Source organism: Hippoglossus stenolepis, chromosome 21, assembly GCF_022539355.2.
Source record: "Hippoglossus stenolepis isolate QCI-W04-F060 chromosome 21, HSTE1.2, whole genome shotgun sequence".
NCBI classification, from domain to species: domain Eukaryota; kingdom Metazoa; phylum Chordata; class Actinopteri; order Pleuronectiformes; family Pleuronectidae; genus Hippoglossus; species Hippoglossus stenolepis.
Genome location: NC_061503.1, coordinates 6,776,879 through 6,802,132, shown reverse-complemented (window position 1 = coordinate 6,802,132; position 25,254 = coordinate 6,776,879). Strand labels below are relative to the sequence as shown.

The following is a 25,254-nucleotide window of genomic DNA, read 5'->3' as shown; positions in this document are numbered from 1 at the left end:
TGTCCTTTCACTTTGAGAGTAACTGAGGCGAGTGGTGATGCAGGCACATACATGTGTGGGCTCTTTAGCACATTCACTTGTAAGCATACATGCATTCAGCCATGCTCTCTCTCTCTCTCTCTCTCTCACACACACACACACACACACACACACACACACACACACACACACACACACACACACACACACACACACACACACACACACACACACACACACACACGCTGGTGACAGGTGAGAGGTGATAGGCAGTGACAGCTCGACCCTGGAGGTAATCAGGAGGCAGGGGGAGATGGAGGGGAGCTGGGAAAGTTGAACTTTGAGGGAAATTCCTTTTTTTTCAGCTTCCTAGTGGAGACGCATTTTCTCACATGGCAGGTTTTTGTGGCTCACGCTGGTCTGACTTGCTACGTGTCTGCGGTGTCTTTTTTTCCTTCTCTCTGACGACCAGAGGAAGCCACAGTAAAACTAGAGACAACAGAGTGGGGGAGCTCTTCGGAGAAAAACAGGGTTGTGCGATATGGTGGGTGCATCATCAGGTATGTTGATGTAGATATACAGTATGTTATTTGTTTTCACTATAGACTGTATATAAAGATCTTCTTATCATACCGATGTATGTCCAAGTGTTTTTATTCGTTATTTGATGCTATAAAATGGGGGTTAAACGTGATGATTGACGGCTGGGACTGAGTGGTCGAGCACTTCTATCTGCAGGACCTCGATACTGCAGCTCCATCATCACTGTGTGTAAACTCTGACTCCAAATGAACAAGATGGCAGCGTTGGCTTCATTTCTAGATGGTGAGAGTAAGTGGAGATGCGTCGTCCATCTTTACAGTCATTTCTCTTGAGTACAACACAACATTACTCTTCACGCTCTGTACGCACTATACTGTTGTACACACCGGGTGATCCACCTCCAGTTAGTGTTCAACATCCACAAAAATCTCATTAACGCGGACCCCCTGTTATTTCTCCTCCCTCTGAGAACAATCTTATTCACCGTGTTAATTGTAATTTGCAGAATGAAAGTGCAGGCTGCTGTAATGGAGGAAGCCTCTAATAATGTCTCGTGAACTTGTATATCTGCAGGCCTGGTAGCTGATTAAAAACTGAGAAAACTATTTATCAGAGACTTAATCACTTTCTAACAAGTCATTAACTTTGTGCTCATAAATGTATGTCATTATAAAGGGGGTTTCGAATAAGTCGTCAAGATAGTTTAAAGAGCAGTCAAGTCAAAGTGAGTTTTAATAAACTAGTTCAGTGTCCGTTCTAAACCTGTCTGTTTGGAATGGGCTGTTCTTCCTGTCCTGTGTTGATGCTCTGGAGTGACGTTAGAGAACTTTGTGTTCATCCTACCTGGTTTATCTTCGGTGATGATTTTAAAGTCAATGTTTTCCATAAAATTAAACATAATTTGCTTTATTACTATTCACGTGTGTGGTTAATATATAAGTTTGAATGATTGACTTCATATATTACATGTCGGCGGATTCAGAGGTCCGTTAAACAAGCCCACGCGATCTTCAGACCCAAGATCACAACTTTTCAAAATATAAGCTCTCTATTCAGTTCAATATAAAGCACTGCAGCAACACTCACAGTTGTTTTTATTTATAACTTTTTGTTGATTAATAAAGCCTGATTAAGTATGTCAAATAAATGAAGTGGTGGAGGAAGTATCCAGTGCAGATGTAGGTTTTGACAGCTCAACAACATTGCACCAGTTGCTCGAAAAGCCCCAAACTGTCCTGACAAATCAGATCAGCCGACCAAACATGTCCTTGAAATATTGACCATGACACCATCCTGGAGACATCATGATGTGCGTGTGAGTGTGGGGACTTGTCTTACTTTTGGGGACCAGAGCAAGTCCCTATTAACATAAGCGTTTAAATATTAAAGTGAAGACGAGTGACAAGTGTTTGACAATTGGTAGTTATGGGAAAAGGTCAGACACAGTCATTGTAAGTCTGTGTGCGTGTTTGAGGTTGAAATGGAAAAGTGATCCCGTTGCGTGACAGTCAATATATGTATTCCACACCCAGTATTGAGTATTGCTTATCTGTCTGCCTTAAATCAGGGCAGAGCAGTCAAACCCTTTAAATGACAGTGCCCTTCATTACATAACATGAGCGCTGCACAGCCCAAACACAACCCTTAAACACACACACACACACTCTGGAGACAGACAACATGCAAACACAGTGGGACCTATAGACCCATCTGCATGTAGTGTTGATGCCACGTGGAAACCTCGTATCTCCAGAAAGTAGAAAAAAGTTCTTGGTGCCAGCTTAATGTTGAATAAATCTGATCAATATACTGCAGGTGTCTGATCAGATTTCATTAACTATTCAAAGTTCATCAATTTGATTTAATATCTGACTATTTTTGTATGTGTTGGTCTATTACCTCCACCAAGGAAGAGGGGTGGGGCATGACCCAAGGATCAGAGGGCGGATCCAGGATTTTTATTTAAACTTTGTTTAACTTTGCGTGATTGGCCGTTTCATGGACAGAACATTCACGGATCTTAATGAAAAAATCGGACATATTTACGGGATTGATATTTATAAAAGTGTGAAATTTGGTGCAGTTCCAAATATAAAAGGGGCGGCTGTGGGCGATAGGGTGGAGTAGTTGTCCTCCAACCAGAAGGTCAGCAGCCAATGCCAAAGTGTCCTTGGGCTAGATGCTGAACCCCAAAAATGGCCCCTCATAGATGCTGAATGCACTAATTGTAATTGTAAGTCGCTTTGGATAAAAGCATCAGCTAAATGACAAGTAATGTAATAAAAACTGGATGTATAGTGAATTTAAAGGTTCAGAATGGGACTGTTTTGGTGGAGGTGGGGACTCTACTCAGTGACGCGCTGGGTGGAGATACAAGGTTTCCTCATTGACAGAAGCTGGACTGCCTGGGCACACAAATTGCCCAAACACATACATCTCCACACACTCTTGCATGAATGCACTGTGTACAGACACACACAAGCATGGTGTGTTTGAACCATGTGACCTCTGCTCCCAACATGTCGGTCCTCGGTCCCCCCCCCCGCTCAACTTAGCTGGACGTTGCACTGCAGTGCGTTGCGCCTCCTGGCCATCCTGACCTCTCACTGTGGTGATCTGAGGCGTGCTCACGCAACCTTAAAGCCACCACTATCATTCTAGTTGTTAATTGAACTATAAATCAAGTGCAAGTGTGTGCCTTTGTGTATTTGTGAGTGCGTTTGTGTGTGTGTGTATAAATAGTGAAGGTCATTGGTGTTTGTTTACTCTCTCTGTGAAAAGCCAGCCCCTCTCCAGCCGGGGCCTTTCATTAGACGTGACACGTATGACCTAAGGCGGCGCTCTCCATTTCTTTTTGTTGGCTAAGGATTAGTGCAGCATGCAAAAACACTGAACCTGGTGTGGTTGGAAGACACGGAGATGGAGGTGTGTGTGTGTGTGTGTGTGTGTGTGTGTGTGTGTGTGTGTGTGTGTGTGTGTGTGTGTGTGTGTGTGTGTGTGTGTGTGTGTGTGTGTGTGTGTGTGTGTGTTTGTGCATGTGGGAGAACGGTAATCTGAGAGAAGGATCACTCTAGATTTTAAGTTTCAAAGCTGATTTGGGAAAACTGGTGGGATTTCAGAGTGTTAATCACCCTCTGCTTGCAGGATGTTGAGGGGAAAAAAGTGAGCGGGAAGGAAAGAAAGAAAGAAATGGTCCCTGCAAGAGATTGATATGTGCAGTGGCATGAGAGCAAAGTGCAAATGTTGCCTTATGCACTTTGCCACTTTCACATCCAACTCCGGAGCAGGTGAGTGTCGGCGCACATTTGTGTATTTCACCTCGTGAAGCGCAGTACATGAGGTCTTAGTTGCACGTACACTTTTGGACCAGGGATTTATGTCAGCAGGCTAATAACTCGACGAGCGTGCAGGCAGAGCAGTCCAGAAACGGTAAAGCTATAATCGTGGTGAAATTTCTTTAATCTCAAGGAGGAGCGGTAATCTTGTCGAGATGGGCTCACAGAGGGAGGGTGTTTATACTGAGGGAGTGTTTCTATTTCAGTGAGGTGCTACCCTGCAGGAAACATTAATCCTGGCTGTGTGTTATCCGCCGAAATGTGGTTTGCCGCTCAGGTTAATGGGGAGACGCCCAAGCTGAGCTGCTGGTCAACGGAGAGGGTTGTAGTGTGTGTGTGTGTGTGTGTGTGTGTGTGTGTGTGTGTGTGTGTGTGTGTGTGTGTGTGTGTGTGTGTGTGTGTGTGTGTGCGTGTGTCCACCTTCTTAATTAAAATACAAAAGAAACGGAAACGGAAAAGTTATAGCAAAAGGAGGAGAGGATGAGGTGTGACACTTGAGAGGATGAGAGTGAGTGAGAGGGAAGAGCTGGGCAGTAAAGCACAGCTTGTGAAAAAATGGGGGGATTGAATAAAGATGTGAGTAGTTGACACCGGCCCCTTGTTTCTGCTCTTTGGGCCCCAGAGGAAGGGAAGAGGGGATGAGAGGAAAGAGGAAGGCTGCAAGGGATTGAAAGAAGGAACGTAGAAAGAGGGGATGCCTGGGGAGACATGGAGGGGGAAGAATTTGAGGAGCAGGTTTGTGACAAAGGAACTCGGCACGCGACGAAACGGAGATTCGTGGAAGGAAACAAGATGAAACACAAGAAGCTCGGAGAGATAAGAGGAACGAGATCGAGATAGAGAAGAGGAGGAGGAGAGGCAGCGAGCGAGGGTTAGTTCATTTGGGATGAAAGCGGGGAGATTTGAGCCCATGCTGTGCCCTGTTTGCTGTAATGATTTCCTGAGGCGAACAGATTGAACCCTGGGCCACATACTGTATTGGACACATATCTGGAGAGCGAGAGATGTCTTTTCCACTCAATGTTGTGCGTTCATGAAAGTGGGAAATAATTTGTTTTCTTATCTAATGGAGACAAAATTGGTTAGAAGCCCGGCTCATTAATTATTTGACGTTCAGTCCAAAAGTGTTAGAAGTCAAGTAATTCTTAAGTTCTTTAGGCATTTACTCAAAACGTTCTGCAGCAAAAAGTTTAATAGATTTTTCTTTTTTCTTTTCTTTTTTTGGGTTTATTTCAAATATAAGTCATGCTTACAAGCAAAGCAAATGGTACACAAGGGGTGGAATACAAAATTATATGAAAAAGAAAGAGGAGAAACAAAGAAACAAGCAACAAAAAGAACAAAACAAAGAAAAAAATGCAAAATTAGACACATGTTAAAGAAATAATGAGCAAAAACTAAATAATGGCTTGATGTGTCAATGGATGTACACACATGAGCTTTACAGGTTCAGTCCCATTCACACATTTCCAGACTCACAGCATCTTGAAATATAATTTGAAGTTTAAAAGCATTTTTGTCGACCATTTCTCTCCCTTCAGATTCACTTTCAGACCAGTTTGGAATGACCTGGTCAAACTCGGTAATGTTGGAGAAGGATAAGAGATTAATTGTACGCGTGCAAGCAAACACACACACATGCACACACATGTTAGTAGGTGGACAAATCCACATTCACAAGCTGGATGTCGTTAATTCCAAGCTGGCAGGTTATGTGTTCACATGCATTTACACAAAACGACATCTTGAGAATCGTTGGGCTCTTTTCCTTGAATTTCCAACTTCACAACATCCCGGCAAACACATGCATGCAAATACGCACACGTACGTGCATCACAAACACACACAGATCTAAATGCATCCATGATACACACTCACACAAACTTTGATCCACTTCTTTGCTTATATCTACACTGTGTGAGAAACACCGTCAACATACTGACTGCCTCATTACACAAAAACACACACACACACACACACACACCTAGACACACACTCACATCCGTCCTCCAAACTGCTCCTCACCTGGAGTTGAGGTCAGCATGCTGTGCCCCTGCTCCGCCTCCTCCTCCGCTTACTCCGCGGCTCTTCTCCAGGCCCAGTTTGGTGAAGATGCCCACCAGCACCATGATGGCCACCACTCCACAGATGATGTAGACGATGAGGTGCGTGCGGTCCCGGTCCTGGTCCTCCTGGCCCTCGGTGATGGTGGCCACGGGCTTACCGGTGTTGGCCCAGATGGGCGTGTCATAGTTGGAGCAGATTCTCTGGTCCAGCCGCTGCTGGCGGAACTGGCAGCAGAAGCGGTAGAAGCAGGTCCCGCAACAGTAAAGAAAGACGCCGGCGTTGCAGTTGAACGGCGGGTCCCACTGGCCCATCACGTCGTAGTAGCCCATGCAACGGGTCCCACTGTTTGGAGGGACATCCTCATCATCTGCGTCTCCACCACTTGCGGGAGTGGACAATCCCGTCTCTAGAGGGGTGTTTTGAGTTGTCTCCACATAGCTAGGAGTGGTCTGGTTGGCCACCGTGGTTGGGGCGATGAACGGGTCCCCCTTGGTTATTGTCATCGTGGTGACGGATGGGTCCTGGGTGAGGGCAGGCTGTGTTATAATGGGGGAGAAGAAGAAGAAGAGGAAAAGGTGGAAGCAAGAAGGGTTGGTGGCCTCCATGTTGCTGGGAAATCCCTTCTGTCCGGTGTCCCACGGGCAGGCTTGGAAAAGGAAGGAGAATGGTTTGGAGACAAAGTGTTAAGACAGAAGTGTCTTTTATTCAAAGAAAACTAGACAACACAAGGTAGAAATAAATCAACAAACAAGAACGCAAACAGGTCATCTATTCGCTCTTGGTCGTTTTTTTTCTGAAACAGCAACGCCACAACGTTAAAAAAGAACTGATTGGCAACGAGTTCCATTAAAGACTCAAATGGATTTCAGCCTGAATGTTTTAAATAGATGATGCATATATTGATCCTACATACATATGGATTCAATGGTGAAAAGAGGGCGTGGACATGTTAAACAGGTCAGTCCGACACATTAACTCACTCTTTAATGTAAAAAATGCCAAATAAATGTGATGTTAGGGACTTTTTTGCCTTTTAAGAAAAAGTACAACATGCTTCAAAATATGAGATTTTTTTTTAGAAAGAGAACCACAAGACACAAGAGGAGGAGGATAATTTAGTGCCGTAAATCAGTGAACTCACCACTTCCCCCTTTGCAATCTGTGCACAGTCGACCCTCCTCACGGATTCTTGACCCAAGTTCAAGGGCTGAAAAATCCCTCTAGAAATATCCACAAACTTTACTCAGGAGCATGTTTCACCTGAGGGTCCCCGCAGCTTTCTCTCTCTTCCTCATGTGTTCTCCATCGTCAGCTGTGGGCTCGATCCAGGGAATTCAACAAACACAAAAAGACACGCTCCTCTTATCCTCTCCGCTCTCTCTTTCCTTTCTCAGCTTGTATCCCCTCCTCTTCTTCTTCTTCTTCTTCTTCTTCTTCTTCCTCCTCTACTTTGGGCACTGCTCTGTCAGTGCTGGCACATGTGAGTCCAGTCTGGTCCAGGACTGTTAGGATCTTCTCCCGCCAATTACCCTGTGTGTGTGTGAGAGAGAGAGAGAGAGAGAGAGAGAGAGAGAGAGAGAGAGAGAGAGAGAGAGAGAGAGAAAGACAGTGTGTGTGTGTGTGTGGCTGCACTGAGCGCTGCAATAGTTCAGGAACCAAATGAGATCTCCTCTTTTGTTAACCGCTGCTCAGTGCCAGATAGACAGAGAGAGAGACAGAGAGAGAACGTGTGTGTGTGTGTGTGGTGGCAGTGGGGTGGGGGGTTATCCAGCTGCATCTCCCATCATCCCCACAGGAAAAAAGCCTGGAAGGAGAGAGGAAGGAGGCGAGTGATGGTAAAAGATGCAAAGAGGAGGGAAAAACTGAAATGTGGACTGTAACTGAGTGTGTGTGTGTGTGTGTGTGTGTGTCGCTATATGTCAAATGTGTTTGCTTGGCTGACGGAGGACAGCCAACATCTGCTGCGGTCACTCCTGCTCATCATTTGCTTATCATCCCCCCATCCTCATCTGTCGCCTGCTTTAGCTGCCACCCCCCCAACACAATAAGACACATACATACAAACACACACACATATGCACATATACCCCCCTCCTCCTCCCCTACCCTGCGAGCCCCCCATCTCCCACTTCGCCATCCTTTCTTCTCCCGACTCTTAACGTCTCTTCTCCACCCTCCCCTCGTGCCTTGGGCATAGATAGCACACTTGTTTGCAGATTTCTGAGTCGACTATGTGCACACATGAGTGTATGTGAGGTCTGTTTGCATCAGAAAGATTCAGGAGTCAGCAGGGTCCGACTCCAGCTTCGCCTCTTCTTTTGTTCCAATCCCAACCTGCGCTGTACATGCCAAAAACCGGGAGCTGAGACTGGCACACATTGCTGAAGACTGCAGCCCCTTGACACACACATACACACAGACACACACACACAACTTGCGCAAACACATGCATGCACACGAACACGCCACATTCACACAGACAAAAATCTGTACATATGCATATGGGAAAAAGAAACTACAAAAGTGTAGATAAACACATACAGAGGGAGAGAGAGAGAGAGATGCCACTGCTGAGGCCAATTATAAGAGCTTTTCACAAAGTAAACGACCACATGTATAATTTTAATGGAATTATAAGCCAGATTGACAAGGGACTTTTTGTTTTGCTTTCCGCTAATCGCCTCTCCCAAAATCCCCTCCTTTATGTCTTGTCATTCCGGAGCAAACTCAACGCTTCCTCCACTTCCCTCTGATTTTCACTCTATTTGCGTGCTGGATATCAAAAGCGAGAGAGAGAACGAGAGAGAGAAAGCGAGAGAGAGAACGAGAGAGAGAGAGAGAGAGAGAGAGAGAGAGAGAGAGAGAGAGAGAGAGAGAGAGCAATAGAGTGCAATAGAGAGAATGAAAAGAACAGAGTGAATGTAGGGCAGTGGGGAGGAGGCTGACAGGAAAGAAAGAAAGAAAGAAAGAGGGAGAGGTGGATAAGTGGGGGGGAAATGATCGGCTGAGGACCAAGGATGAGAGGGGAGAGACATGTAGAGAAAGAGAGAGAGAGAGAGAGAGAGACATAGGTTTAGAGGAAGAAGTGGGAGGGAGTGAGTGAGAGAGAGAGGGGAAGGGGGGGTAGAGGATGAGGATGGAGGGAGCAGAGAGAGATGTCAGGTACGGGACGAAGGAATGAACGGAGAGAGAAACAGCTGATATGATGGGGGGGGAGAGCAAATGCGGTTGAGGACTTTTCGTTTATCTATTTACAGGATTCAGATCCTTGCCCACTTCATTTGTTGAAGCGTGAACATGCAGCAGAAGCACACAGATGTTTGTTACATCTGAACCAGTATTGATTGGAGCATAATGTGCAGAGGGTCACCGAGCCCAATGGCAAACCACACGAGGACCGGGATGAGCTGCGTGTCATTTCCTGGCACGAGTGTAGTTTTGTTGTTAATTATTAGTTGTTGCTGCAGGAAGTTTCTGTACGATTTTGTGCCATAAGGACGTGAACGTGACGCAGTTTCATGCCGTGAGCAGGTGGTGTTTCTCACTTGCGAAAGACCTTCAACCATTGTTGCATTTTGCAGGACCAGAATGTGATTGCATCGAGTAAAGTGATTAAAAAATACTCTGGAGCAGCAGAGCAGCAGGCGGCCAATGAGCGAAACCCACGATCTGTGGGGATCGTCTGACTTTGCCTCCACATTTGTGCTTTTGAGTGAATGACTTGACAGTAGACCTTTTTCATGGAGGCCATTTTGACATGAAGTAATAGGTCAGCATAGGTGTTACTAATGTCTTTGATGAAGGCTTGTTACATCAGCCGTTTTATGGCTAATAAGCAAATGTTAGCATGCAAACTGAACATTATACTTGTTTATTACCTGTATTTAAACCTTTTTGACGTCACCATTCAGCTCAAAGCTCTGCTGGGCTGAGGTACATTGTGCCGTTCTAAGCCTGCCTGTTTGGAATGGGCTGTTTTCTCATCCTGTGGTAATGTTGGTCGCAGCTTTTCTTTCTGAAACTGTTAAAGTGACCTGCGGTAATTGAGCCGAGAAAAGACCAGTGAAGTTCGACTCGGTCCACAGAAACGTGAAGCTGCACCTCAGCTGCTGCACAAAGAGCTGTTCACCTGTTTATTCAAAGAATCCCCGAACTGGAGAATCAGTTGTTGTGAACTCGCTTTTGTCGTAATCGTCAACGTCACTTACGCTGCTTCTGCGGAGCTCTGGTCTCCTGCTTATTCAAAGTTTATTAATATTGAACCCATTACTTGTCCAAATTGCACTTCCCCTGGCCCTCAATAACACAAATGTGAAAGTGTGAAGCCGATACGTTTTTCATAGAGCACTTTCTTGATTGGTATGTGTAAAATGAGGCTGTGAATGAACGGGGTTAAAAACATGGCTTGAAGCACGGTTTGTGTTTGTGTCTCGTTTAATAGAATGAGGAAAGTGAACATGATGCTTGTGTGTGTGTGTGTGTGTGGTTTAAATGCACAGGGGCTGTTGCCACCGTATGAATTCTAAATACTCCGTTTGAATTAATGTTCATCTTGAACTAGATTCACACAGTGCCCGCAGGCCTCTGACTTACTCGAGCACTTTGAATACACCAAATAGGTTGAATATCTCATTTGATGAATTCAAAGCGACTATGAATATTTATATGTTGGCTTTGTGTGCCTCCACTGATAATGCGTCGGTGGAAAAATCATAATCCTAGAACCCCTGTTCACTTCTGCTGCTATAGTGGCGCACTTTGCAGTCTGTGGTCCATTTTGATCGACTTCAATACGATCATGGACAAACAGTGTTACACCAAGTCTCGATATTCCCAGCGGACAAAGAAAAGATTGACAGCAGGGGGAAGTTCAGTGAAACACACATCAAGGTATTTTGTGTTAGTGTCTCAATATTTTTTTCTAGCGCTGCCATCTTGAGTGGAGAATCAGTATCGGCCTGGTGGTATGTGGTCATTTGTTGTGGAGTCATCACGACACAAAGCTCCAGAAAAAGTAAGTGGATCTTGGGTTAAATATTTCTGTTCAGTTGTTTCTAAGCTCAAGAATAAACTTCCAGCAGCTCAGACTATTTACAAACAAACTAATTCCTGAAGAAAAGACCATTGTCCTGCAGACATCCTGAAATACATCCTGAAACATCTGTGGCACAGTTTAAGCTCCTAAACCAGTCAAACTCACCAAGTCCCCTCTTCATTAAATTTGGTTGTATCCAGGTAAAGGTCGTCTTTTTTTTCTTTTTATTAAGTAAAAACACCAGATCATCCGCACTTTAAGTTGATTCCATCTTTCTTTTCTACAGGTGATTTAGATTTATGTGAATAGTCAGGCACGTCAAAGCCTCGAAATTATTATATAGACAATTATTATTATTATTATTATATTGGGATTATAGCTATTTCAAAACATTTTAAGGCACCGACTCACTCTGGATGAGTTTTGCAAAGTGCCTTGCTCATGTAGATGAGACGAGGCTCATAACTACAAGACTTAAATTAACTACAGTATACGTCTCATTAGTTTGGACAAGAGAGAGATGAGCAGATGCAGAAGAAAACAGAGGTGTCAAAGGTTTTTATTACTTCTATTTGCAGTTTGAGAGATTCTGTCTTACTTTGCTAAAACTTGAATGCAGGATTTTCCCTCGTAGCCATGTGTGTGTGTGTGTGTGTGTGTGTGTGTGCGTGTGTGTGTGTGTGTGTGTGTGTGTGTGTGTGTGTGTGTGTGCTCATAAAAGCGAGTGAGTACTCCACTTGAAGCTGAGGAGCAGTGAAGGGCTGTGATCAGAGGGAAGACCCTTAATGAGTTGATCCAGAGAGGCTTTGATGCTGATCTGCTCAGGGGATCGGGGAAATGGAAAAGGGGGAGGTGGGATACCGCGATGACCTTTAAACTTTTACAAGCAGTTGATAAACTCTTGCTGCAGGACATTATTACAGAAAGTCAAGACATTCACCCATGCAACATGTTCGGGAAACCTCATTCGGCCAAATTTTGCAACAAAATTTGTTTCCTGAAAAATGATGGAGCTATTCTGTTTGTATGTGAAAACATTCTATAAACCAGAATTTAAATTCACTCTTTCACTTCACAATGTATGTATTTATTAGCTGGCATTAAGTATCAAGGCAGTTTTTTCACGTTGAAATATCACAAATCGATGGAGGAGTTGTCTTATACTTGCGAAGCTCCATTCCCATAAGCCTCTACTACCTTCAGAGGACTCCTCCATTGGTTCAGCCTTCGTGGATCTTACGTTAGTATTTAGCTTGGTAGAATTGCATTTCCGGCAGACTCGCCGCCATTTTTGAGTTGAAGGAACGAACACGGATGACGTCTTTCTTTTCTTCCTTGCAGTTCTTTATGAAAAAGTAATTGCTCTTCAACATCTATTAGCTTCAACTCCAACTAAATCTGTTTAGTAACACTCACCATTGTTCTGCAGAAACAGAGAAGCCAGGGAAGTTGTAAATAAGTGGACCAGAAACCGGAAGACACTCAACACCGGCATAGAAACTCTACCGCCACTAGCGTCTTGCCTGTGTAATTCCAGTGCGACTCACACACCTACGCACAACTATGAATGCTCGGCCCCGTGAACCTACAGCGTAGCTTCGACGCAGAAGCATGAATTCGGCTCAAGTGTGTGTGAGTGGCTGTGTCTGGCATTCATCTTGCATCGCATGTCATAATTGTGCATCTCCACATTATCAGGTGACTAAGCGGCTCAGTGTGTGTGCACATAAAGATCAGAGGTTACTCAGAGACATTAGTCAGCATCATGCACCATTAATGAATCTGTTAGGGCCACTTCATACCTGGTTTATGTGCCTTTGTAGATTCTGATTTCATCAAAGGTCTATTTTTAACATAACCACTGTTCCACTGCTGCACTGTGGCTCCACAACAGCAAAACAAAACACACCGGAGAATCCTGTGTAATTTTTGGCAGAACGAAAGAAGGTGTTTTTGACATCAACGTGTCCAAATGAGCGCAGAATTATCATCTGCTGAATAATTCCACAAACGCATCTGTCTGTATGTATGTGGAATGCATATCTCCCAAACCGTTTAGCACTTCACACTTTGCATGTGTATTCGTAGTGGTCAGTGGAAGTGCAGTGCCAGGTTTGGTGCGATTTGGACACGTGTCTGCAGACCCAGTTGAATCAGTTTCTACCTCCTCAGATAAATTACAGCATTGGGGAGTAACTGTGTCAAAATTGTCTCCAGATCATTTTGATAATTTGCTTTTTGTTGTTTTTTAATTTCACCAAATCGGACTGACAATTTTTCACAACAATTCATAAAATCACCTCCTGTTTGACAATTTGCCTTCAAAGTAAAAGCACAACATTCGTTTTGTTGCTGCAATGCTTTATATAGAGCGGAATTACAGAGCTTTTATTTTGAGAACATGAGAACTTGCATCGATTATTTAACAGACGTCTGAAATAGCAAACACGCAATGTATGAAAAAATAACACTACTTTAGTAAATCATTCAAACATTAATATAAACCACACGTGAACAATAATAAAGAAAATTCAGTTTTATTCTATGAAAACATTGACCATAAAATCTTCATTGTATGTGTGCACTCAATTCTAGTTTCCACTGTATTAAACTCTCTTTGTGCAGACCATCACATACATATGTATGTAAGGTCAAAATGTTTGTAGAGTCCAACATATACATTAAAGACGTTTAACCTGAGGCTTAAAAGCCAGATCAGGCAGAAACTGACGTGAATTGACCAGAGGCAACACACTGTAAACAGCCACATACACAAACACACACTCACATGAGCACTAAGTCAGTGTCTCCTCACAGATGTGTCTGTGACTGGGTGCTGGGGTTCGGGTCAGACGGTTATAAGGTCAGCTCCACCGGGACACACTGACTGACCGCACACTGACCACAACAGGAAGCTGATGGATCGACAAACATCAGCCCATTGATCTGTGCTTATAGAGCATAATGTCATGCAACCACTTCATGAGAGAAGCTCTACATATACAGGCCTGTGTGTTTGGACTCTGCCAGGGCTTGTGTCACTGCTCTGGACAATGCATTGAGATGTTACATTATACTGAATGATGGGAACTACAACTGAAACAAACAGAAAATGACTGTAAACAATCAAGACCACATTTCCCATAACCCTGCTGAATAAATCCCTCCAGTCTTTCACGTTTGCCTTCATCTAAATGGTCTGTATTTAAACAAAGCTTTTCATTCACACACACATTCATACAGTGCATCTATGTGCAGCACTTCCTCTATCACACAGGGGCACGTTGGGGTTCAGTGTCTTGCCCGAGGACACTTCAGCACACAGATTGGGGGACACGGAGATCAAACCGCAGACTCTCTGGTTGAGCCACAGGCCAGCGCAACAATGTGAATACACCAAGTCTTTCACTTTCAAAGTTTAAAACTTAACATCGCACTTGTGAATACTTGTTATTTTCGTTAGCGCTGTGTGGAACAATGAGAGGCAGCTGCAGACGGATGCAGGAGGACTGAGTTTATTCACAATCTACGATCTCAATGTCAGTACTCTAATGGCCTCCGTTTGATAAAGCTGTTACTCATGCAAGGGCATTTTAATGAATACCAATTACGTATGTTAATTCAGGCAATGCTTTATCTGCATTTATATGGTCATGAGCGCACGCTGGAGGTTTCTTTGGGTGCTCTGTGTGTGTGTGTGTGTGTGTGTGGGTGCGTTTTCATTTGTTCAGGTCTCATTGGACCACATTCTAATAAATAGAGTTTATACTCCAGGGAGCTTGAAACGGTAATTACAAATTAGAACCTTTTCGAAACGGTGGGTAGACGGACATGGTTCTGTGTGTGTGTTTGTATTTCTTGCCATTTTCGCATGTTTCCACACTTAGATGAAAGTATGTGTGTGTGTGTGTCTGTGTACAGTAACAAACTGGGTGGTAGGAAATAGAGTAAGACTTACACTGTTGTGTTGATGCTGCATTGTTCCATTATTCCATGTGTCAAGTGTGAGAGAGAGGTTTATTTTCTTATCTCACTTGCACTGGAATAAACGCTTAAGTTTCACGGCGTCAACTGTCAATCCCCCCCCTCTCTTATCTGCTCAAACGGTCTATGAGTGTGTGTGTGTGTGTGTGTGTGTGTGTGTGTGTGTGTGTGTGTGTGTGTGTGTGTGTGTGTGTGTGTGTGTGTGGGCTAAGTATGTGTGTGTTTCCGCGTGCTGGGAGTTCACAGCACAAAGCTTATGAGTGAGTCGGATGTTTCCCATGCTGCAGGACTGAACCCGTTTGACACCACGCCGTCACAGCAACACAGCCGAGGATCTGTCAGACCAACACACTGTTCCCAGTCAGAGACATTTAGCGCTCCTCGTGTTTTGACCGGAGTAAATGCTGCTGACTTCCCGGCTCTCCTCGGGGTGATGGGCTTTGATTTGTTGATATCCGATGTGACGTCGGGAAATGTTTGCGCCGACTACATTTTGTTTGCCTGGAGAACAATTGAGATCTCTCCACTCTGTTGCGTTGTGCTTCTTCATGCGTAAACGCAGCAGAGAACATACGAGGTCATACTGTATGTCGACCGCTGCTTTAATAAGGGAACTCGAGGTGACACACTGCTGCATGTTTTGGTTGTTACGCACCAATAGACAAAAGGTGGAGTCCCTGTTCTTATTGGGCTTATTGTGAATCTATCATGCTGTATTTTTAGAGCTGAGAACACCAAAGTTGAACTCCACACGAAGCCACGCTGCGATTTGCTTCACCACCTCCTCACTCGCACAGATTTGAAGTGAAGATTCGCTACTGATACATTCACGTACCCTTAGTTGTGCGAGTTTGGCGACAAGATCATTCCGGTTTACTCGTGGTCCTCATGAGGGAAACACGAGTAAACACAACTCGTGGATATTTGCACGTTCTCCTCTGGAAAGGAGGTGGAGACGACTACTGGTGGAAGTGACTGGGATTGTTGTGACTACTGGTCCCAAAGTGCAGCAGTGACTGGCTTGTATGTCTGTCACTTAACCCGATGACCAGCCACTGGTTGATACTGGGTAAAACAAGCAGAATGGCCGCACGCCATTCATAAAACAACTCTGACATTGATTGTTTTTGCTGAGTGCATTTACCCTGGTATTGAAATAAAGCTTGGTGCATGTAAACTGCTTCCTGTTTACAAAGAGCGGGGCGAGCTCGTGCCTTTATTTTTAGAAAGCTGAAAAGTATATCTGGATGCCATTGGCAAGATACTGAACCCTGAATTGCCCCTCACTGAAAACATGCTGCCCATAGATGCACTGTGTGAATGTGTGAATAACGTGTACTATTGGTTTGGTAACAGCCAACGTAATCAACTTTATTATAAACTGCGTAGAATATATACAATATGTGTACAGATGTGTTTTCTGAGCCTGCTAGAGAACTGTTTTATCACAGAAAATCACTGGAAGTCAAACAAGCTCAGACTTTTCAGGTACAAAACGATTTCATAAATGCAACAGCAAGCACATTGGCAGTGGTGGAACTTGTTCTAAAACTTTTTATCATCAGTTGTCAGCGTTTGTCAGTTGTGAATCATACATGCAGAACAGCTACTAAATGGAAACTTATTGGATGTAGCAGTGGGATCAGTTGGTCTTTCTCCCAGCAGACATATTGACTTGTGATAGTAGTAAAAGCACTGACAACATTAACGATAATGGTGCTCTATTCAAGTGTCCCAGTACGCAACAACATGAGCCTAGAATTGAAGCAGCTTAATGAAAATACAACAAAATTAAATAAAATAAAATAATAAATGAATCAATAAATGTTGTAAAAGAAGGTTCTTCTTTCAATCCACGATGTACTGTATCACTGCATCATCCATACGATGGATTTAAAATCCACAGAAACATACACATCACAAAGGAGTGTGTCTCCAACACCAACATAATATTATATATAATATGAACAGTTAAATGTTCATGACATAATATTGCTGCATAATAAATACATTAAAATAAAAAAAAGGTTTATCCTGGCTTGAAGAAACAGATTATTATGACAAATTTATTTATGAATGTATTCCTAAAATAATATTCACCAGATTAAACAACAAATTAAATGTATGAACGGCAGCAGTTCTCAAAGTGCAGCTTTGTTGAGATGGCGGAGCTAAAGGCTTATTGCCTCTGAGTTAATCTCTTGTCTGTTCCATCTCACAGATTATGGAAACTTAAACTCAGTATTTAGTCTGAAAAAACTTTGCCTCCAGGAGTTCACAAGGTAGAAGAGCTAGAAGTCGGGTTTTCCCCACATGCCCTGAGTGACAGAACAGGAGAGACGGAGGCAGATGCAGAACGAGGCGGCGTTACAGAGCCTCTGTTAGGGGAATAAACAGAGATGTGCCTTTGACTGTTTGGTTGAACTCAGTTGCCAATTAGTAAAGCAAAGACAAAGAGGGCAGCAGAGCCCAGAGGGCCTGAATCGGAGCACAGGGATACATCGCCCACACCGCACACAACCCCCCCACAAACACAGCAACACACACAGGAATATCAGTCATTTGACTCAGGTATAATAAACCTATCATGTGCATTTTGCCTCCTCTTCCTCAAGACGACAGGAGCAACACTGCCAGCGTCTGCACGTGCTCTAGTAACCTGGTTTGATCATATTCAGGATGCGGCGCTGCCATGGAACACTGAGAAATCTGGTCATTCATATATATCCATGTCACGAAACTATGCAGCCCCAGTCAATCCCCCTCGCCTATAAATAATAAAGACTACTTAAAAGTGAATAACTATACAGCGACTCGCTCCCAAGGCTGTGTGCTCATGCTGCGATTGTATCATGTGATGTGTGTGTGTCAGGTATTTGTGGCTGCACTATGTATATTTTACATTTATATCTGTAACATTGTAACTAAGGCATCGCAGTGTGTATATTGTCAGCGGTGAAAGTTATTCTTGTTTAAAAAAAGAAATATGCTTGTGATGAGAACCACTTTACTGTTATGTTAAAAAGCGTGTAACCACAGTTGTCGTTGTGGCTGCACTTTGGATATTCTTCATTAATTTTTTCCGATTTTGTGATAGACTTTTCTTTCCAACATTTGCACATTTGCCTTGTTATGCGAATGGTGTAAATGTTCATTTCTTTTTATTGGGCTCTTGGATGCGTGGGAGCGCTGTCCGGTGCTGAAAGATGTTTTTGTCATTTCCTTGTGGTCACTTATAGTTTGTTGAATATTCTTTGTCCAAATTCAAATAAAAAAATGATCTATATCAAATGTTCTGTGTGTCACATGTATTTTTATAGGGAAAACTACATCTTCCTTTTAAAGTAACTATGAAAATGACTAATTTCTTAGCCCCTCCACCTCTTGGTCCAGCTCCCCCATAGCACAGGTGGAGAAAAAATCTTGGTACCGGCCATGCCTGTATACATGATAAATACAAGTATCCCTGTATCACCGTGGTTACAACAATACACTCCACCAGTGTTGGTTCCTGTATGGTGGCTATAGAAAATGAGGGGCTTGAAGCGGGCTTAGCTCTATTAAATGGCAACATTGTGTTGCTGATTTCGCTTATCCACCTTATTGCCAGCAATGAGAGTGACAGCAAATATTCTTCTATAAATTACATATTAAAGTTCGCAGAAACTGCGGAGCCTCTAACTCATTTGTGTTCACACACGCACCTCCTCTGGAGAAAATACGGAGGATCTGCGGAGTTCACTGCATGTTTGAAAGCAGCTTAAATCAGCGTTATGAAGCTTCTTTCCATCTAGATTACTCAGAAAATTAAGTTCTTCTTTAGTGACCTGACAAAAACTTTTCAAGCGGAACAGCTACACAATACAATATATAGGTAAATAAAAGACTGTAGAATAAGTAAAGACTGACCAAGGAATAATATATGAATAAATGTGCCGGTGTGCTATTTAAAAACTGAAAAGTGCAAAGGTTACAAAAGACAGAAATAAAATGTCTTTGTTTGGATGATTTAGACACAATGCAGGCGAAGAGTGTAACAGCATTGTCTCCAATTAGGGTTACCAAGTGTGTGTGCATGTGTGTGTGTGTTTGTGTGTGTGTGTGTGTGTGTGTGTGTGTCTATCTGCACAGTCCCCTCTGGACCTCCCTGTCAGCAGTGACCTTTACCAAATCAAAGGAGATGCAAATATCCAGCTTCATTTGGGCCCATTACAACTCTACACACAGCGACTCATGGAAGTGAACGAGCTCAGAGCAGACACCCAGTGAGAATAGCTGTCAGTCTTCCCGGCCGGCTTTGATTAGCAATTTGAAGGGCCCCGGCCCCGGCCCCCGACTCTCCTCAACAGATACAAATCAGTCCTGACGCTGCCTCGTCCATTACCGGCATCATTTCTAGAGAGATTTGTAATGAATATCATTTCCCAGAAGTCTTTGTGTCTGGTCACCCCCGCTCCTCTCTATTCACACGCAGCTTCAACACCATTGTCCTTTTTTTTGTCGTGACTTTAAAGTTGCTACCTGTATTTTTAGTCATTTTATTCAACTAGTGCTCTAAACCTGTAGAGTGTTTGGAATGGAATGTTTGCTTGACCTGAGGTAAAGCTCAACAATGTACCGTCACTTTTTGTTGCTTGTGTGCTGGACAATGTGTGCAGAGCTTTTTATAAACATCCTACCTGGTTAATCTGCACTTGAGTATATATCTGCACTTATAGTATATACTAACATTTGCAATGCACTTTCTTAGGCAGTATTTTTTCGAGAGATACGTTAATCATACAGACAGACAGACAGATGTTTGTGGAATTAGTAGTTAGATAACGATTTTGAATATACTAAATGAGTCTGATAAATACGTTAACAACCAATCAACCTGGCGAGCGCAGGCAAAGATTAATTTGGGTAGACGCAACCTGCAAGGACGCTCATAATGACATTAAAAGAACCACACGGACGTCAGGCATTTTCACATCAGCTCCTCAGATCATCATACATTTGCATATTAACACCTTACGCCAGTGTGTATTTGCATAGAAAGGCAGCACATTGTTGCAAATGTTCTGCTGATGGTGCAGTGTCCAGGTTGATCGTGTCTCAGCTTTACATTAATGATACAAATTCTCATTCTTATTTCGGGCCAGCCAGTAAAATAACACTGGCTGGGAAATAACGTCTCCAGTCTTTTGGTGACGTTATTTCCCTGGTGGCCTCAGTTTGGTGTATGAGTGCGTGAGACAGAGACAAAGAGACGTAAACAGTCATTTGATCAATGCTGAGTTGTTTTCCTGCTAAAGCTGATCCTTCACTTCAGTCTTCCGTCTGTATCAATTCTTTCTCCCTGAATTAGACTTCAACAACATGAGTTTCACAACACGGATCAAAGAAAAGTTTAATTTTCAATGTCAGGAGAAAAAGAAAGAAAAAAACACCTCAACCTTACAACGTGAGACATAAGATCCATTAATGAAGTCAAGCCATTGATTTCCACTCAGCCAGAGACTTCTCTAACCTGGAGCTGTAAAAGGTCAACGTGTCAACACTTCCTTGTTCATCAGCCACTCACAGAGCTGCTTTTTGTCAGAGTAGAAAAAAACTGTTTTGCATCCACACAGCACAAACGGAGCTGTTAGCAATTCTTATTTTATTGCTACATTAATATTGAATGGTCATGTATGTGTTTATTAATTGAATTGAATGTGTTTATTTATTTTAAAACCCAAACATTTTGATGTTACCATCGTAGTTGTGTGGGTTTATGTTTATTAATTTAAACGAGACAATGCACATTCATTAACATGAGCTTTGTAAGTCCAACGTGTAAATGAACCAGATTTAGCCATGCAGGGTAGTTCTCATCTGCGGTGGCAGGTTGATGATTCAAAAACATGAAATAACATATTGACACATGTATAAAAACACAGAAGTACATATACAGACACTTAACATACATAGTTAATAAATCAATGATTGCCAACTGGTCAGACACGCCTCCTGGCTCTGATTGGTGGTTTAGAAATAGGTGTGTTGGATTCTTGGGAAATTGCAGAGTAGCCAGATTTTTTTCCAGATCCTAGTGACAGTTTGGGCAAATATGCCAAAAATATTTTTTTTCATCGGAAAAAATCTTTTTAAAAAACAAGACATTTTTGCAAATTGCCTCTGCTTAGTTTTTTGACCGTAGATCATTTTAGGTGTAACAAAAGCCTGATTAAGCAGCACAACAATAATTCGGGTTGAATATTCTTCTTCTACTTCATTTAGGTCATAGGCGGGCAGCAGCCAACATCAAGGGGCACCACCGCCATCCACCGCGCCGGTGCACTGTTCCTGGAGGTACTGCAATACCAGGTTGATGCATGGAGTTGACCCCTCAGGTTGAATATTCTTCTTCTTATTATTTGTTCGGTTTATTGGCAGAGAGCAACCAACCTCCAGATGCTTTACTGCCATCTCACCCATCTAACCCTCCCTGCTTTAACCCTGAGTTACAGGGCGGCAGGTATTTGATTTCAGGGACCGATCAGTGTTACTATTCCAGACAAAACGCCTTTGGATCAAAGACTTGCATGTTTTTGCACTGTTGCACTCAGCTTCACACCAGAACAAGGGCAAACTGTTCCTGACTGAGCGCCAGGCTTCCTATAGACGCTGTAAGGCTTTGTCTTTTCCTGCACATTTGCAATGCGAAGCAGCCGCCAGGTGAGTGGCAGTCGCAGGAGTTGATTTTAATAGGAAGCAGCTATTTTGGTTAAGTCCTCCAGCAGGCTTCTTCCTCAGGAGTTAATCACACCGAACCACACACAGCAGCTCCTCTCGCTCCTCTGTGGAGTCTCCACTGGCTCTGCCTTCCCCCACATCACCAGACATTAGGTACGTTCAGTCAAATCTGTCTGTCCAGCTTCACAGGAACCTTGCCTGAAAAGACAGGAAGTACAGTCCGGCTCAGACTTTCCAAAAGCTACAATTACCAGGAATCTATTCTTGTCAAAACCCAGAAGAAAATTCAAAAAAAGATCTCTTCTTTAGCTCAATTGAAGATCAATTAAACTATTTTCTCATACTTCTAGTTTAACTCCTGAGAAATGGCCTTGCTCCTGTCTCAGCCTGATCCTTAAAATGCTCCTATTCCTGTCTCCTTCCACCAATCTTAATTTGTTTATTAAGATCAAATTAAGATCCAAAAAAAGCTTGATTGTCTCACATATGAGTTTATAGAGACAACATCTGAAATTTGATTAAATTCATGTCTATAGAAAACTGAGCAGTAGAACTCCTGGTCAGGATCGTCTCTCTTGGATTTGTCTTGTTAAGGTTTAGGAGAAACAGATCAGAATTTAACAATCATCAAATAAGAAGAAGATTTTTTTCTCATGAGACAAATAAAAGACCACGGCAATTATGAATTGTCAATTAATCTGTGGGTTCTTTAAAACCTGTTGGATCGTCGAATGTTTGTTTGTTCACTTCATTACTACATGTCAAAAATCAGAATCAGACGAATGCTACTGCTCATTGCAAGGCTCAAACGCAGGGAGTAAAAATACATCCTACATATGTACTCTATATTAAAGGAGTTAAGAATTTCTGTTCTGTACAAAAGCTTTTTCATCATGATGATGACAGATGATTTTTTTAGAATATTTGCTCGGGCTACATGGATCTTGTAAACTGGATTGAGTCGTGGAGGGTGTTTGAAGTGTTGTATAGTTGTATGGTTGATCAGGAAACCTTTGATTTATTTTTAGCAGAGAGAAAGGGGAAGCAGATGTTGAAAGTTGTAGTGTGAACTACGGTGGCTGAGAGGTCTCATCCAAGCATGAACGGAAAACACGAATGAAAACGCCACGCCAAGAATAGACAAGTGACAACACAACTACTGAAGTCACAAATAGTTGTGTAGTTGTGTTTTCCATTGATGTGCTTGTGTGAGACATTTCACTGCAGCGAACACACTGTGGATCTTTTGAGGCTGTGTCGCCTTTTCAGGATTTTTTTGCACAAAAATAATACATAATACATACAAGAAACACACAAATATGTACACACATACATTTTCTACTGTGACTCTACCCATAATCCCACTGCACGAGCTAATGTAACTGACTCCCAGTACAATCGGTCTGACCACGTCCCTGTTCTTCCCTCCAATTAAACTGAGAGCTCAGGGCTGTTTGGACGGGACCAGTCAATTAATTGATGCTTCCACTGTGATGAACCTACTTTCATACTGTCGTCTCATCATGTCCACTCACTGTTATAATCCTGAATCAACTCTGTGAAACTAAAACAGAGTTCAGACCTGTTTCTTGTACAGAGTCGACCAATTGGTGAGCAGAAGTTAAACCTTTACAAAACCATTTTTCACCTGCAATATTATGAAATGTGACGGTTTACTAGATGTGAAGATTTTGTGTTTTCCTGGACAAATTGACCAAAGCTCTGTGGACATACTTGTCTCTCATCAGTTTTATTGTTTGTGTGCTGGGTGTCGTGTGCAGAGCTTTTTATAAACAGTCTGTGGTGAAGATAGAAGTTAGAAAACTCTGTGTTCATCCTTTGTGTTCATCCTACCTGGTTTGTCTGCAGTCTGAATTTGCTTTATTACTGTTCAAGTGTGTGCTGCTTATGTATAAGTTTGATTGATTTACTACACTGCTGTTACCAAGTTAAAGACGATTAGATGAGTGGCTCGCGAGATGTGCGTTCCACGAGCCGACAGAAAGAATGGAAATATAGGTAATTAATAATCACACAGACACTAATAAGTATTAATAAAGCAGGCTCAGATGTAATTGTGTTTCTTTTATCGTGGAAAGGCCATTAAATCATAAATAGCATATATGTTTTGTAAATATTTGTGTGTTGTGAAAGTACAGAAGAAAAACAGACATGCACATTTTTCTATGTTTTAATAACCAGGTCCAAGTATTTTGGTAACCTCACCCTCAACCCTTGTTCCCTAAACCTCTGTAGAAATACTTGTCTCACATCAGTCACTGGACACCAGTTCGCCTCCAGACTACGCGTCAAACAGTCTGACACCTCGTGCACTAATGAAGATTCACTAATGGAACTGACACAGCAGCCGATTGTGTCGAAGTCGACATTCACGCTTCGTCATTCATACTCAAACTTGTTTATCCCACACACACACACGTCCTCTGCAGCCTGACCTACAATACTCCACTTTTTTAGGTGGACATTTTACCCTCTGTTACATCGCCGCTGCTCACACCTGTGGCCAACATGGCTGCAGTGCGTCACTCCCCCCTCACACTGCTGAACTGGCCCAAGGTTATGTTGAACGGCACAGTCCTCGATTGTGTAATGACTGGTCACTTGTGAGTGCAGGTGACCCTCCCAAGGCCTGTACCATAACACCCAAGAGTTGTTTATGTCAATTTAGCTGTTGCAGCATCTCTCTTCATAGCAATGCTTTGACCCCAGGGCAACAAACCAGCAGGAGGACATCTTGGCCCTAAGTGTAACACGCTGTAAACACAACACAGACATAAGTTAGGTTATGTTATGTTATGTAAGGTTAAGTTATAGGTTAAGTTATAGTTTAAGGTAAATAGTTTAAAATGTAACACACCATAAACACAACACTGACATAAGTTACGTTACCTAACGTTACGTTAAGTTAAGCTTAAAGGGATAGTTCATCCAAAAATAAAAATTCACTCATCATCTACTAACCCTAACCCTATGCGGATGGGGGGGTGGGTTAAGTGTTTGAGTCCACAAAACACTTTTGGAGTTTCACGGGTAAACAGTGTAGCAGCAGAATCCAATACAATTTAAGACATTAGTGACCTAACTTCAGACATAATGAAACAACAGAAAATTCATAACATAGTGGTGAGTAGATAATGAGTGAATTTTCATTTCTGGGTGAACTATCCCTTTAAAGCCTGAAGTGTAAGACACTGTAAACATACATGACAGATACATAAGTTGATTTGGTTCTACTGATACAAATATTGATATGTATGTAGTGACCTTAAAGTAGGATTGTAATGAGCTAACTGAGTGAGCTTCAGAATTCTGGGGCCATTTTCTGTGGGCACTGTTTTCACGCTCTCCTTTGCCACCGTCTTTTTTTTTTTGCCCACGTACGCTGCTTCTTACAAACAAACAGGTGTAAAACAAAACACTCCTGCTATTCTCTCAGCGCCCTCTTCCCCACTCCGTCTCCCCCTGCCCGTGCAAATGTCAGCCTTCACATCCTCTGCTGTCAAAGACGCCGCCGCCGCAGCAGGATCCGTCCGAACCTGACTGCTCCTCTCTCATCACACAACTTCACAC

The 25,254-nt window shown here is 42.9% G+C and overlaps 1 protein-coding gene across 1 annotated transcript in view; it reads right to left on the bottom strand.

The window, feature by feature from the left end:
• Nucleotides 1-7,832, bottom strand: part of shisa8b (shisa family member 8b) — a 29,327-nt gene extending 21,495 nt beyond the window's left edge. The window contains exons 1-2 of the mRNA XM_035145993.2: nucleotides 7,066-7,832; nucleotides 5,883-6,570 (exon numbers count right to left, since the gene is read on the bottom strand). Of these exons, the coding sequence (XP_035001884.1) occupies nucleotides 5,883-6,529 (647 nt within the window). The 5' untranslated portion in view covers nucleotides 6,530-6,570; nucleotides 7,066-7,832. The remainder of the gene's footprint in view (nucleotides 1-5,882; nucleotides 6,571-7,065) is intronic.
• Nucleotides 7,833-25,254: the final 17,422 nt, after the last annotated feature.